The 16548-nt window shown below is 40.0% G+C and overlaps 1 protein-coding gene across 1 annotated transcript; it reads left to right on the top strand.

The window, feature by feature from the left end:
- Positions 1-15289: 15289 nt before the first annotated feature.
- Positions 15290-16234, top strand: LOC103123127 (olfactory receptor 2W3-like). Its single transcript, XM_007533757.1, has one exon. The coding sequence runs from the start codon at positions 15290-15292 to the stop codon at positions 16232-16234; it is 945 nt and encodes a 314-aa protein (XP_007533819.1).
- The last annotated feature ends 314 nt before the right edge of the window (positions 16235-16548 follow it).

Genomic DNA, 16548 nt, shown 5'->3' with positions numbered 1-16548 from the left:
ATAAAATGGAAATATTGACAATACCATATGATAAGGGGGTACAAGTCCATATGATTCCCACCACCAGAATTCCATATCCCATCCCTCCCTTGATAGCTTTCACATTCTTTATCCCTCTGGGAGTACGGACCCAGGATCATTATGGAATTCAGAAGGTAGACAGTCTGGATTCTGTAATTGCTTCTCTGCTGATCATGAGCATTGGCAGGGCGATCCATACTCCCAGGCTGTCTCTCTCTCTTTCCCTAGTGGGGCAGGGACCTGGGGGGTGGGGCTCCAGGACACATTGGTGGGGCCTTCTGCCCAGGGAAGTAAGGTTGGCAACATGGTAACATCTGGAACCTGGTAGTTGAAAAAGAGTTAAGATATAAAGCAGAACAAATTGTTGATTAATTGTGAACCTAAAGGCAAGAATATTGCAGATGAATATTTGAGGGTCTCCACTTTGGAAAAAGCTAATAGGTCTATTTTAGGTATATTCCAAGAGGCCCATGACTTTACTAGTTTTTGCCTGAGCCTGACAGCTAATATGTAGGTGGACTCAAGTTATTGTCTGGGGAGATGGTGTTATAGTTGGGAAAAGGACTAGCCAGAGAATCCTGGGATTTTCATACAGACATGATAGGCCTAGACCTCTAACAGATCCCTCTCGCCACTGTCACTGGTCATCTCCATCAGGAACAACATAGTCGACCCCTTTGTGGGCCCCTATAGTACCTTGCCCTCATTGTGGATAAACAAGGGTAGAGAATGTTCCATTCACTGAAGGGAGATTGGATAGCTACTCTACCTACCACTCGAGGAAGATAGGTCCTGAAATTAGTGAAGTCTGGAATGTTTCTAGCCATGACCACAGAATGTGAGCTCAGAACTACAGGGTTGCAGAGGTTACATAGGCTCCTGTGCTGAATATGGGCCGCAGATCAAATAGATGGAGCTTACAGTTAATAGTATTTAAATACTTTCCCTATTTTGGGGAGCTACTGTCTTCCCTGATTCAGCATTCTAGTCCTTTTTCCAACTATGGTACAATATTTTTTATCTAAATAATTGTAGGATTTTCACTTGTTAAGTGAACCCTGTGTCCTTGATATTAAAACAGGTAAGCTTTGTAAAACTAGGTAACTTTTTGTATTTGACAGTGACATCATCTATTGTCACTGTGGTTAAGTAGTGAATTAAGTATTACAATTATTTGTTGGAGAGTGGGCCCACTGCCTGGTAAGTCCAGGCCGTTGTTTCCATGAGGTCCCAGTGGGTTGACCCCAGGCTCTCACCCCTCCAAGCTGAGACAATGGTGGGTTCCTCCGACCTCATGAACTAATGACTGATGGCTTCTCCGGATGGGGACTAACTTTCTGCACATGCCCCTCTTCTCCCCTTAAAACAAAGGCCATGAATTACTGTATATTGTGTTTGGCCAAACATGAAAACCACCACAAATGTCCTGTTACCCAAGTGCCCCTCCCTTCCACCCTGCTCTAAAGTGCCTGTAATTTACCCCTAAGGAAAACTGCATTGTGAGCTTGTGATCAAACCTTGTATGGTAACTCTTCACTTGTGATCAAATAGTTTGTAGGTCAAAATGTGACTATGCATTGTGTTGCTTTGTGTTTGGGTTAATGATTACCTTAACCTCCCTGTGTAGTGGGTGTATGTGCTTGCTTTCTCTCTCAAAAAACGAGTCATCCAGTTCTCTGAGGCCTCTCCTGGAGCTGGATAAGTCTGGTGTGATTCTGCCTCTCCGCCTCTCTACGTGCATCACCCCCGACATGTAAAGCCACCCCAAGACTCCCAGGGGGCCACTCTGACCTTCTCCACCAGTGGCCAGGGAGGTGGGGAACCCAGAGCGAGAGTCCTCAATTATTTTTTTTTAATTTTCATTTATAAAATTGAATATTGACAAGACTATAGGATAAGAGGGGTACATTTCCACACAATTCCCACTACCAGAACTTATTATTATTTTCAACAGGGTTATCACTGGGGCTTGGTATTTGCACAAGGAATCTACCACTTTCAGTAGCCAATTTTTTCCTTTTTTTAAATTTTTTGTTTCTGTTTTTTAATTTTTTAATCTTTATTTATTTGATAGAAACAGCCAGACATTGAGAGGAAGGGGGGAGACAGAGAAAGAAGGAGACAAAGAGACACCTGCCACACTGCTTCACCACTTGTGAAGCCTTCCCCCTATAGGTGGGCGTCGGGGGCTCAAACCCAGGTCCTTGCACACTATAACATGGGCACCCAACCACCAGTCCTCAATTTTTTCCTTTTTATTTGATAGGACAAAGAGAAACTGAGAGGAGAGGAGGTAAAAGGGGGAATGAGAGAGAAAGGCCTACATCACTTCACAGCCAGAAGCTTCTTCCCCTGCAAATGGGGACCAGGGCCTGAACCTGGTTCTTTGCTCATGGTAACATGTGCACTCCTCCAGATGCACCACCACCTGTCCCCATTAATAATTATGTTATAGTTATCTACTATCCTATTTAATCAAGTCCAAAACTTTTTGATAGTTTCGACAAAATTTGCTAAAATTAACTGAAATATTTTTTACTTAGAACTAATTTTGGAGGGTCAAGTGATTGTGCACCCAGTTATGTGCTCACATTATAATGTACAAGGGCTTAGGTTCATGCTCCTGCTTCCTACCTGCAAGGGGGATGTTTCATGGGTGGTAAAGCAGGTCTGTAAGTGTTTGTTTTTCTCTCTTCCTCTCTATATTCCCCTCTCCTCTCAATTTCTATGTCCTAGCCAGTAAAGTTGAAAAAAAGAAGAAGGAAGAGGAGGGGAAGGAAGGGGTGAAGAAGGGGAGGAGGGGTGAGGAGAAGGAGGGGAAGGGGGAAGGAGGAGGAGGAGGAAATGGCCACCAGGAGTAGTGGACTTGTAGTGCCCAAATGGAGCCTGCATGATAACCCTGGTGCCAAAAATAAATAAATGATTTTGAATTTTCCAAAGATCCTGGAACACTCAAAACACTTTCTCTCCTTATTCTAAGTTTTTTTTTTTAATTTGTCTCCAGGGTTATCGCTAGGGCTCAATGCCTACACTACAAATCCATTGCTCCTAGAGGCTATTTTTTCCCTTTTTTGCCCTTGTTATCACTGTTGTTGTTATTGCTGTCATTGTTGTTGGGTAGGACAGAGAGAAATCGAGAGAGGAGGGAAGACAGAGAGGGGAGACAAAGGGAGACCAGACTTGCTTCACCGCCTGTGAAGCAAACTCCCCCGACACCTGCAGGTGGGGAGCCAGGGGCTCGAATGAGGATCCTTATTCTGGTCCTTGCGCTTTGCTCCATGTGTTCTTAACCCACTGCACTACCACCCAGCCCCCCTATTCTAAGATATTTTTTTAAATGCTGGAGGTCGAGCGGTAGTGCAGCAAGTTAAGTGCACATGGCTCAAAGCACAAGGACTAGCGTTTAAGCCCCTGGCTCCCAACCTGCATAAGGGGTCGCTTCATAATTGATGAAGCAGGTCTGCAGGGGTCTATCTTTCTCTCCCCCTCTGTCTTCCCTCCTCTCTCCATTTCTCTCTGTCCTATCAATAACAACAACAATAACTACAACAACAATAAAATAACAAGGGCAACAAAAAGGAAAAAAAATAGCCTTCAGGAGCAGTGGATTCGTGATGCAGGCACCAAGCCCCAGTAATAACCCTGGAGGCAAAAAAAAAAAAAAATGCCTAGGAACACCACCAGTTTATAAGATACAGTTACATGTAAATAGCATAAAAACATAAATAATAGTGAGGTCTTGTATGCTACAGCAAATTCTAATAATGGGATTTTCAAAGTTAAACCAATTGCCAAATGATTTGGTTATAGCTGTAACTATCCATTGCCTTCTTAAACCCTAAGACAGCAAAAACCTTCCCCTTTCTCTATAAAGCCTATATTTCTCCCAGTTCTGGAACCTCTAGGGTGGTGTTCACTTTCCTGCATACTTCTCTCAACTCATACCAACTGATACGGCATCTGCTGATCCCAACCCAATCAATGCAACCAGTACCACCTCAGTATGTTTCACTTTGGACTGTATCCAGAGACGTCAGACACGGAATGTCAACCCTTCAGCTTCATTACTTTTCTACCAGGTTCCAGATGCTATCATGATGCCAACCTGGCTTCCCTGGGAAGACAACCTCACCAATGTGCCCTGGAACTCCACCTCTCCAGATTCCTACCCCATTAAGGAAAGAGAGAGACAGGTTGATAGTATGGATCGACCTGTCAACACCCATGTTCAGCAGGGAAGCAATTACAGAAGCCAGACCTCCCATCTTCTGCACCCATAATAATCCTGGGTCCATACTCCCAGAGGGATAAAGAATGGGAAAGCTATCAAGGGAGGGGATTGAATATGGAGTTCTGGTGGCGGAGACGGTGTGAAGTTGTGCCCTTCTTATCCTATGGTCTTGTCAATATTTCCATTTTATAAATAAAAAGTAAAAAAAAAAAAAAAAAAAGCCTAGGCACCACTCCATTATCCAAAGCCCTAGTCCTTGGATTCCCATATACATACGATGAGCCTAGACCTCAACAGATCCTTCTTTCCAGCATCACTGGTCATCTCCATCAGGAACACATGCTAAACCCTCTTGTGGGCCTCTATAGGGCCTTGCCCTCAATGTAAAACAACAGTGGTAGAAACTGCACCACTCTCTGAAGGGAGGCTGGGTCAGCATACTCTGCCACTCAAGGAAGATGGGTCCTAAAATGAGTGCAGCCTAGACTGTCCCTAGCTGACCATGGAATGTGAGCTCAGACTGACAGGGATGCAGAGGCTACATAGGCTCCTGTGCTAAATATGAGTAGAAATGGACCTAAGATTAGACTAATGGGGTTTTAAATGATATTTATATACTTTCCCCATATTTGGGAAATTCTCTCTGTCCTTATTCAGCTTTCTAATCCTATCCTCAACTCGTGACACAATTTTCCCAGACAATACTCCTAGCCCATCTGCATGTTAGCTGTTTGGCTCAGTCAAAATTTAGTAAAGTCGCAAGCTGTGATATATATACACAATGGAATACTACTCAGCTATTCAAAACAGTGACTTCACTGTTTTCAGCCCATCTTGGATGAAGCTTGAAGAAATCATGTTAAGTGAAATAAGTCAGAAACAGAAGGATGAATATGGGATAATTTCACTCTCAGGCAGAAGTTGAGAAACAAGATCAGAAGAGAAAACACAAGTAGAGCCTGAACTGGAGTTGGTGTACTGCACCAAAGTAGAAGACTCTGGGATGGGTGGGGGGTGGGGTGGTGGAAGTACAGGTCCAAAAAGGATGACAGAGGACCTAGTGGAGGTTGTATTGTTATGTGGAAAACAGATAAATGCTATGTATGTACAAAGTATATTATTTACTGTCAAATGTAAAACATTAATCCCCCAATAAAGAAATTTTTAAAAATTTAGTAAAGTCATGGGCCTCTTGGAATATCCCTAAAAGAGACTCTCTACCTCCTTCCAACATGGAGACCCCAAATTTTATCTGCCATACTTTTACCTTTAGGTTTCTGATTATAAAACAAATTGTTCTCCTTTATATCTTAATGCTTTCCAGGCATCAAGTTGCAGATTCTACCATGATGCTAACCTGACTTCCCTGGGCAGATGACCTCACCAATGTATCCTGGAACCCTATGTCCCCAGACCCCTTCCCAACAAGGGAAAGATATACACAGTCTGGGGGTATGGATCGACCTGTTAATGCCCAATTCCAGTGGAAAAGCAATTACAGAAGCCAGACCTCCCACCTTCTGCACTCAATAAAGATCTTTGGTTCATACTCCCAGAGGGATAAAGAACAGGGAGACTTCCAATGGAAGGGAGGGGATATGGAACTCTGGTGGTGGTAATTGTATGGAATTGTACCCCTTTTAATCCTACAATCTTATCTATCATTATTAATTCACTAATAAAAATTATTTTAAAAATTGGCAAAATAAAGTTGAAATAAAATGAATTTTTAAATGTTAAAAAATGCCCAGGCAAATGTGATATGTGAAATTATATGTGAAGCACTGTCAAATAAATAATTGCATTATACTTGTGTTGACATTTATTATTATATTTTATTTTATTTTATTTTATTTTGCCTCTAGGGTTATCCCTGGAGCTCAGTGCCTGCACTACCAATCCACTGCTCTTGGAGGCAATTTTCCCCATTTTTGTTGCCCCTGTTGCTGTTATTGTTAATGTTGTTGTTGTTCTATAGGACAGAGAGAAATCAAGAGAAGAGGGAAGACAGGGGGAGAGAAAGATAGACACACCTGCAGACCTGCTTCACTCACTGCTTGTGAGGTGACCACCCTGCAGTTGGGAAGCTGTTCACTCAAATCAAGATCCTTGGCCAGTCCTTGTGCTTCTTAGCACCATGTGTGCTTAGCCCTCTGTGCTACCACCCAACCCCCTTGACATAAATTATTAATATAAATACTTTATAAGTTGTTAGAAATTATTGTCTTTGCATAATGTTATTAGTTGTGATTTTAGTTTACTAAAAATATCATATTTACAGGAAGAATAAGATTTCCTTAGCAGCTGTACTGTAGTGAACTCGAATCAAACCTTCAAACATTGGGACTGGGCTGTGGTGTACCTGGTTGAGGTACACATTACCATTTACAGGACCTGGGTTCAAGCCCCTGGCCCCCACCTACAGGAAGAAAGCTTCACAAGTAGTGAAAACAGTGCTGCAGATACTTTCTTCCTCAATACCTTCCCCCATCCCTCTCAGTTTCTCTGCCTTATCAAGTAAAATACATAAACATTAAACAAAAAAATCTTAAGGCATAGCCACTTTTAATATATATGTATGTATATATATATATGTATATATATATATATTTAGACAGAGACAGAGAAGTTGAGAGTGAATGAGAGAGTGCGTCCTTTAGTGAAGTGGGAGAACAGGCTTTTACCCTAGGCCACACACACAAAGCAACACTGCACTATGCACATGAGCTATTTAGCCAAGCATAGCTACTTTTAAGTCTCTTTCATCACTGAAGAAGCTACTATCTTACTCTGAGACTTCTGAGAAAAAAATCTTGCATCTGCAAAGGGGTTTATGGAAAAGACATGTTTCTGATAACTTCAAAATATAAAAAACTGAACCTGGTAACAATTTGAAAAACTTGGGGAAAAATACTGGAATCAAGCAGAACAAAAATTAACTGCATAGGACTGAAGATGTTAATAAAGATTATTAAAATTTGTAATAAATTTTGTTGAAAATAAGAAATAGGACTATTTAATTTTCTTTGAATAAGAGATCACTGTGTAATTTTAATTTACTTTTATCATGAATGAGAATCAATGTACATGTAGCAAAACCATGGTAGAAAGGAATGATGCTGAATGTAATTTTGAAGAAGAAATGTGTTTATACCTGAAAGATAATATTTGAATCTGTAGAGGGACAAAAATATATGTCATCCCAAAACACTATCTTGGGCAAAAGGATTGAGTTCAGAGGAGAGTCCTGAAAGGCAAAATGTAGAACCATTTTGGAGGATCTTTTGAAAAGAATCTGGTCTGTGGAAAGGATCATCACTGCCCTCCAAGAATGCTTGGCTCAGATCTTAGGATTTGCCAGATAAATTAAATGATGAAAGTATTCTAGCATGTTAGAAGGCCCCCAAATGGAGGTAACTGGGCTTGGGGTGGAGAGTTATCAATTAGGCTGGTTGGGAGCAGGAAGTAAAGCAGCTCCACTACAGGCAGAAAGAACTGAACAAATTAAGAGTTGATTGGATTCTCAGAGCCCCAAAGGGCAGAGAAATAGGGAACACTGGGATTTATTAAAAATGTCTGCTCCTTAAGCACCAACCTCTCCAGGCATGTTGTCTATTTGCTTCTGGGGCCCCTGTGGTTCAGCTCCTCTACTATACATAGAACAGAAAAGAACTAAGATTGATGTATATCCAAAGAGTACAACCACAACATAAAATAATGCACAAGCTCTACACAAGTCATCTATAAAGAATATCCTTTCTTCTCTCTTGATTCTGCAACTGCATCTCTACTCAAAAGTACCCTTGATAATATTGATAAATTCCCTAGTCAATCAGTTCAAACTAATCTTGTTTTTCTGATAATGCCTCTGTACAGGAATTTAAGTTCTATTAAATAATTAACTGTCATTATTTTTTTCATCTTTGTGATATCATATTCCTTTTACAAGAACTTTAGAGATACAATCACAAATACATAATCTAATAAATCAAGTAGGTATAATATTTAGTTATGCTCAGTTTTTGAAACTAAAGTACTAGTTCATATATGCTGGTGTGCTTCACTCATATCTAACAATAAATAAATAAAATAAATAGTACATCCATTTACCTCCTAAAGTTAGTAATAAATTTTCTTTAGTCAATGTTACTGTGAAATTGTTCTACTAGATAGTACAGTATATGCTTTCTTTTGGTATACATACATTTTTTTCATTTAAAAAAAATCTCAGAATTGCATTCTCAGAGGTAGTACAATGGATAAGGCTTTGGACTCAAAATCAGAAGGTCGCAAGTTTAATCCCTGGCATTGCATGTGCTAAAGTGATGCTCTGGTTCTCTCTCTGTCTTTCCCTATATGTCTCTCAAACATAAACTAATAAATATTTCTGAGAATCAGAATTATTTTATTTAATTTTCAGTAGACCTAAGGAGAAGAAAATCACGACTGGATTTGAGCAATATGAGTTACGAGTAGTAGGTGTTAGTTAACTTTTAATTATTTACTTTTTCAGTTGATTTTTTGACACATCATAGTTCTTGGGGAAAGGGAGTGAAAGCAGATGGCCTATTACTTTCGGAACAATTGGTTACATCCACAAGTTTACTTAAATAAGGTAATAAGCCCGGTGTATATTAAGGGACAATTTCTCACAGTTCTCATTTCCTATCTGGACCAGTGGGGTGGTGGAGAATTTGGAGGGATGCATGCTGTCTGCACACCTCAGTGTTTGTGCTAATGGCCCCTGTGGGTTCAGAAATGGTCTCAGATCTGGGTCTCCTGATAAAATTCAAACCACAATAGAGTCCCTCTCCACTCTTTCCTCAGGAGAATTGCACCACATCTCATTGCTATATCTCCTCCACACAAAGATTATCAATGTCCATCATGTTAACAGGGAGATGGTCAGCAGGAGATGCACCTGGATCTGTACCTATGTAGAACATCCTTGTCAACACAGGTGGGAGAAGGCACTCCACTGTACCACAGAGGCCCTCCAGCTACACTTATACCTGCTGTAGGGTATAGAGACCTGACAGCACACAACTAAAAATGGTGAGTAGATTTCTGGACTTAAGAGCTCAACTCACATCTTTGCACTTCTGTGTCGGTGCTGTAAATGAAAAGTCATAAAATAAATAATATATGAGCAGCATCCTTCCTTCCTCTTGGAAAGTTTTGTGTTAAGGTAGATCAACACACTGAACATACACACACACACACACACACACACACACACACACACACTTTGTCACTGTTGTTATTTAATTAAAACAGTAATTGCACAGTTACGTGCACAATTATGGTAAATATGCAGGTATTCACAATGGCTGTAGAAGGACCTTATAGAAGTATAAATTGTAAGTGGAAGAGTTAGCATAATGGCTATGCAAAAAAAAAAAAAAGTCTTTCATGCTCGAGGCTCCCAAGTCCCAGGTTCAATCCCCGACATCACTATAAATCAGAGCTGAGCAGTGCTCTTGTCTTTCTTCCCATATTTTTCTTTCTTATTAAGATAAAACTAATAAATTACATATTAAAAATATAAATAGGGAAGTTGAAGCATAGACTTTTAAAAGCTATACAGTCTACTGAGTGAATCTCTACACAGAGAAAAGGAACTGGCTCTATTCCTTAACAATTTTAAAATTTAGAGTTTTCTCCCCTTAAAGTTCAGGGGAGAAAACTATTGGACCCCTCCTAGAACTATCAGAAAGTGCAGGTACTATGTGAAAAGCCCATGGAAATAGGGTGGACCTGCTGTACCTGTGGACCCTCCTCTAGAGCCCACAAGGCAAAGAAGTAGCATCTTGGTGAAGAGGTGCAGGATGTGAGGCATCAGCATTCAAGTTCTCTTCACTTAGTCAGTCCTCCATGAAGTCACTCTTACTTCCACATCCAAGATAAGAAAATGTTCAGAATGAGACTGGGACTCAAGTTGTAAGTCAAAAGCAAATGCAGGCCTTCCTGTGGCAGTTCACATTAATAACAGCTTCTCATTCTCCCAATTGTCATTTCATAGAATTCACAATTTCTGCACAATAAAATAATGCCTCCAACACACACTGGTGGTGTTATGGTTGAAAATTCATTTAAGCTTAGTTTTTTTTTCACCATCCTAGCCATTTCTTCCTACTTTCCTTTCTATTATGGCTTATTAATTTAAACATTTTTTATTACAGATTTTACAGTGGTTTGAAGAACTATAAAATTTCAGGAATATAGTTTAACACCCAAATATTTATGTGTGTAAGTCAGCATAAACACCACCAAAGTCTTATCTCTGCCCCCAGTTTGGTTTTTTTTTTCCTCAAATTTGTTTACTTTAGTATTTTCATAAGTTTTATCCATTTCATTTAAGAATAGTATGAAGATTCTTGTGGATATAAAATAATGTATTTCTAGCTAACAAAGGCAGGGCAATTTACTAGATGCAGAATCAATAAGTCAAAACAGCAATGTCATTTTTTCTTTAAAAAAATAATATTTTAGGGAGTTGGGCAGTAGTGCAGCAGATTAAGCGCTTGTGGCGCGAAGCACAAGGACCAGCATAAGGATTCCAGTTTGAGTCCCCAGCTCCCCACCTGCAGGGGTGTCGCTTCACAGGCGGAGAAGCAGGTCTGCAGGTGTCTTTCTCTCCTCCTCTCTGTCTTCCTCTTCTCTCTCCATTTCTCTCTGTCCTAACAACAACGATATTAATAGCAACAATAATAATAACTACAACAAAAACAAGGGCAACAAAAGGGAAAATAAATATAAAAAAATTTTTAAATAATATTTTAGTGTCAACATACATGAGATGTTTAATACCGATTAAAAATTAAGATAATGATAACAGACTCATCAGAAGCACTTTTTAAAACAAGTCTGTATATAATACATTAAAATTTATTTTAAAAACAAACATCTTTGCATTTTTATTTTAATTTTACACCCTTAGTTATCAATGATGAATTGTTTTTAAGTGGCCTGGAAAGTGCTATAGTGGATAAAGTATTAGTCCCTCCATCATGAGGTGCTGAGTTCAGTCCCCAGCAATACATCTATCTACCTCATGCTCTGGTTCTCATCCTCTTTCTCTCCCTCTTTCTTTGATAAGTGAATAAATTCTATTTTTATTTTTTGTTTTCTTGCCAATTTTGAAGCTAAAGGAAGGTCTGCCACCCAGTGCCACAAGAAGCTTTGCAGGAAGAGAAAGGATCCTTGCATTCCAGAGTGCACTAGAGGTAGGAGCATAGCTCAGGTCTACCTCCCTGACTTTCTGTTCTCAGAGAATAGTTATACAGTTAGAGGAAAGACTGACAAAATGCGGGGACCATGTTATACATAATTCTACTATAAGGGCTGAGTGGTGGTACACCTGGTTGAGCATACATATTACAAAGCTCAAGGACCCAGGTTCGAGCCCCAAGTCCACACCTCCAAGTCTCTGATTGTCAGAGAAATGCAAATAAAGACAACAATGAGATACCACTTCACTCCTGTGAGAATGTCATACATCAGAAAAGGTAACAGTGGAAAGTTTTGAGAGTGGTGAAGCAGGGTGGCTGCAAGTGTCTCTCTGTTTTTCTCCCTTTCTATCTCCCCCTTCCCTCTCAATTTCTGGCTGTCTATATCCAATAAACAAAGATTTAATTTTTTTTAATTTTGCTATATAGTATATTTAGTTTTCCACTTGTTTAAAGTAGTTGGGACAGCTTTCATGGCAAATGCGATGGTACCTTGATGCCAACAAGTCATCTGACCTCCTGAATTTTAATGAGTTTTCTGTGTATTTCTGCTTAAGCCAAAACTTTTCTTTTTCTTTTTTCACATTTTTTTCTATCTTTTTTTAATTGGGGAATTAATGTTTTACATTCAACAGTAAGTACAATGGTTTGTACATGCATAACATTCCCCAGTTTCCCATATAACAATACAACCCCCACTAGGTCCTCTAAATCCTTCTTGGACCTGTATTCTCCCCACCCACCACCCAACCCCAGAGTCTTTTACTTTGGTGCGATACGCCAATTCCATTTCAGGTTCTACTTGAATTTTCTTTTCTGGTCTTGTTTTTCAATTTCTGCCTGAGAGTGAGATCATCCCATATTCATCCTTCTGTTTCTGACTTAGTTCACTCAACATGATTTTTTCAAGGTCCATCCAAGATCGGCTGAAAACGGTGAAGTCATCATTTTTTACAGCTGAGTAGTATTCCATTGTGTATATATACCACAACTTGCTCAGCCACTCATCTGTTGCTGGACACCTGGGCTGCTTCCAGGTTTTAGCTATTACAAATTGTGCTGCCAAGAACATATGTGTACACAGATATTTTTGGATGGATATGTTGGGTTCCTTAGGATATATCCCCAGGAGGGGAATTGCAGGATCATAGAGTAGGTGTATTTCTAGCCTTCTGAGAGTTCTCCAGACTGTTCTCCATAGAGGTTGGACCAATTTACATTCCCGCCAGCAGTGTAGGAGGGTTCCTTTAACCCCACACCCTCTCCAGCATTTGCTGCTGTTACCTTTTCTGATGTATGACATTCTCACAGGAGTGAAGTGGTATCTCATTGTTGTCTTTATTTGCATTTCTCTGACAATCAGAGACTTGGAGCACTTTTTCATGTGTTTCTCAGCTTTTTGGATCTCTTCCATGGTGAATATTCTGTCCATGTCCTCCCCCCATTTTTGGATGGGGTTATTTGTTGTCTTGTTGTTGAGTTTGGCAAGCTCTTTATATATGTTGGTTATTAAACTCTTATCTGATGTATGGCATGTAAAGATCTTCTCCCATTCTGTTAGGGGTCTCTTGGTTTGGGTAGTGGTTTCTTTTGCTGTGAAAAAGCTTTTTAATTTGATGTAGTCCCATAGGTTTATACTTGCCTTAGTCTTCTTTGTAATTGGATTCGTTTCATTGAAGATGTCTTTAAAATTTATTCAGAAAAGAGTTCTGCCAATATTTTCTTCTAAGTGTCTGATAGTTTGTGGTCTAACATCCAAGTTCTTGATCCACTTGGAATTTACTTTTGTATTTGGTAAAATAGAGTGGTTCAGTTTCATTTTTCTGCATGTTTCAACCCATTGTTTCCAACACCATTTGTTGAAGAGACTCTGCTTTCCCCATTTAATAGTCTGGACACCTTTGTCAAAGATTAGATGTCCATAGGTGTGGGGGCTCATTTCTGGGCTCTCAATTCTATTCCACTGGTCAGTGTGTCTATTCATGTTCCAGTATCAAGCAGTTTTGATGACAATGGCCCTATAATACAATTTGAGAACTGGGAGTGTGATGCCTCCGGTTCTATTCTTTTTTCTCAAGATTGTTTAAGCCAAAACTTTTCTATAACCATTATGCTATTCCCTGCCCCCTACCTAATCTCTCTCTCTTCTTATTTGACAAAAAAAAAATTAGCTTAGGAAACTGAGCAGTGGCAATACCCAGTAGAGTACGCACAAGGACTTTGCAGAAGGATTAGATTCAAGTCCCCACTCTCCACCTGCAGGGGGGGGAAGCTTCATGAGCAGTGAAGCAGTACTACACAGGTTTGTGTGTCTTTTTCTTTATCCTTCTCTATTTCTCCTTTCACTCAATTTATCTTTGTCTATATCAACAAAAGAAAGGAGGGGAAAAAATGGCCACAAGAAGCAGTGGATTTCTCATGTAGGCACCAAGCCCCAGACATCATCCTGGTGCCTATTAAAAAAACCTCAAGACTTTTATAAGGCACTTTTATTATAACTGTTTTAGATAAGAATGTTGTAAAAGATAAATGAGCTTAACAGGATGTCACAATTTTATTTTGTCTAAGGTATTATACACTGGGACTACAGTCCAAGATATTTTTAATCTATCCTTCTACTTATGTCCTTTAACATGCTTTACTCTGAAGGAGAATCATGCTTGGAATTGCAATTTGATAGAGGTTTGTTTGTTTTGTTTGTTTGTTTTTAGACAATGATACTATACAGGACTTAAATAGTTGTCTGAGGGATACAATTCCATTTCTCCCAAAATATGTATATTCTAATGGAGGGGGAATGATTGAAAGACCTCCTTCCCCCAATAGCTAATAGACTTTTAAAAGTCTACCAATTTTGTTTCTTTTTTTAAAAGTGTGCATTTCATTTAATTCCATTATCTCTTACAAAATGCCGTACTTTTTCGATCAAGCAATATGTTAAAATATATATTGAGATAGAATGAGTTTGAACTTAAACAGCTATTGCTTGTCTATATTTATTTCATTTCCTTATACATTATTTATTTATCCCTTTACTTTAAAATTACCTCAAGGGAGTTGGGTGGTAGCACAGCGGGTTAAGCACATGTGGCAGGAAGCGCAAGGACCAGTGCAAGGATCCTGGTTCAAGCGCCAGCTCCCCACCAGCAGGAAAGTCGCTTCACAGGCGGTGAAGCAGGTCTGCAGCTGTCTATCTTTCTCTTCCCCTCTGTCTTTCCCTTCTCTCTCCATTTCTGTCTGTCCTATCTAACAACGATGACATCAATAACAACAACAATAAAAAAACAACTACAACAACAATAAAAAAACAAGGGCAACAAAAGGGAAAATAAATTAATTGATTAATTTAATTATCTCCAAAAAATGATGAAGGAATTTAAAAGTTGTGTTTCTGAAATTGCAAATAGCGAGTAAAGTGTTCTGTATAGTGTATATATACTAAGCATGTAAACTGGTTCTAGGTCTCCATTCTAGACCTCTGAGGTTATAGCAAAAGTCCATGAACTTGTTCCTCAAGAGGAGTCAGTGGTGGGAACTTTACAGGATATATATTCGTGTCACAGAATTAGAGACAATACTAACCACCAAAGATAAGAACCATAAATCCATTTCCCAGTTTTAAACCAGCTCTGTGCTCTCTACAAATGGTCATATAAGACAACTCCATTTTCTTTACTATTTATTGTAAATAAAAGGAGTTTACATCAGTACTGTTGAGGTTAAACATATATATTAAAGGAAAGGAGTATTCCATTGCTTCATATGTTACTATGATCAGTATCAATATGCCTCCTCAGGTGCAGTAGGGATGGATGGAACCAATGTGAGTTCCCAAGGACATTTCATCCTTTTGGGGTTTTCTGATCGCCCCCAACTGGAGAGGATTCTTTTTGTGATCATCCTGGTGGCCTATCTCCTGATCCTGGTGGGCAACACCACCATCATCCTGGTGTCCAGGCTGGACTCTCACCTCCACACTCCCATGTACTTCTTCCTCACACACCTGTCCTTCCTGGACCTCTGCTTCACCACCACCTCCATCCCCCAGCTGCTCTATAATCTGCATGGGCCAGACAAGACCATCAGCTACACAGGTTGTGCCATCCAGCTCTTCCTATTTTTGGGCCTGGGTGGTGTTGAGTGTCTGCTCCTGGCTGTCATGGCCTATGACCGTTTTGTTGCAATCTGCAAGCCCCTGCACTATGGAGTGATCATGAACCCAAGGATCTGCATGGGTTTGGTATCAGTGGCCTGGGGTTGTGGGATTGCCAATTCCTTAGCAATGTCCCCAGTTACACTGCACTTGCCTCGATGCGGACATCACAGAGTGGACCACTTCCTATGTGAGATGCCTGCTCTCATCCGAATAGCCTGTGTCAATACAGTTGCTGTGGAGGGCACTGTTTTTGTCCTGGCAGTGATCATTGTTCTGTCACCCTTGGTGTTTATCCTGATCTCCTATGGTTACATTTTAAGAGCTGTGTCACAGATCCGCTCAGGATCAGGCTTACAAAAGGTCTTCAACACCTGTGGCTCCCACCTCACAGTGGTCTCTCTCTTCTATGGGAACATCATCTACATGTACATGCAACCAGGAAACAGCTCTTCCCAGGACCAGGGCAAGTTCCTCACCCTCTTCTATAATATTGTCACTCCTCTCCTGAACCCCCTGATTTACACCCTGAGAAACAAAGAGGTAAAGGGGGCCCTGAAAAGGCTGCTGCTCCATGACAGAGAGAATGGAAAGGGATAAAGATGAATGGGAGAGACAAGCTTTCCAGCCTATTTTTATCTCCATCAGGTTTATAGGTGACCATGGAATTGCTGTGTTAGGTCTGTTTGAACTGTGCTCCCAACTTCTTCACCTTTCCTGGACTTCATTAGACTGTATTAAATCCAACAACATATGTTTTTAATGGTGAACTGCATTACACATATTACGAAAAACCCTCTAGTTGACCTATGCATCAAGTATAATATGCAAAGTGAGATAAGCAACATAATTATAAGTTTCTTCAACTTATTTCAGAGTGCCAAGTAGGAAGCTACTTTTATCAATCAGAATTT

Source organism: Erinaceus europaeus, chromosome 9, assembly GCF_950295315.1.
Source record: "Erinaceus europaeus chromosome 9, mEriEur2.1, whole genome shotgun sequence".
NCBI lineage: Eukaryota > Metazoa > Chordata > Mammalia > Eulipotyphla > Erinaceidae > Erinaceus > Erinaceus europaeus.
The sequence above is the reverse complement of the archived record's forward strand: the minus strand, read 5'-3'. Positions and strand labels throughout refer to the sequence as shown.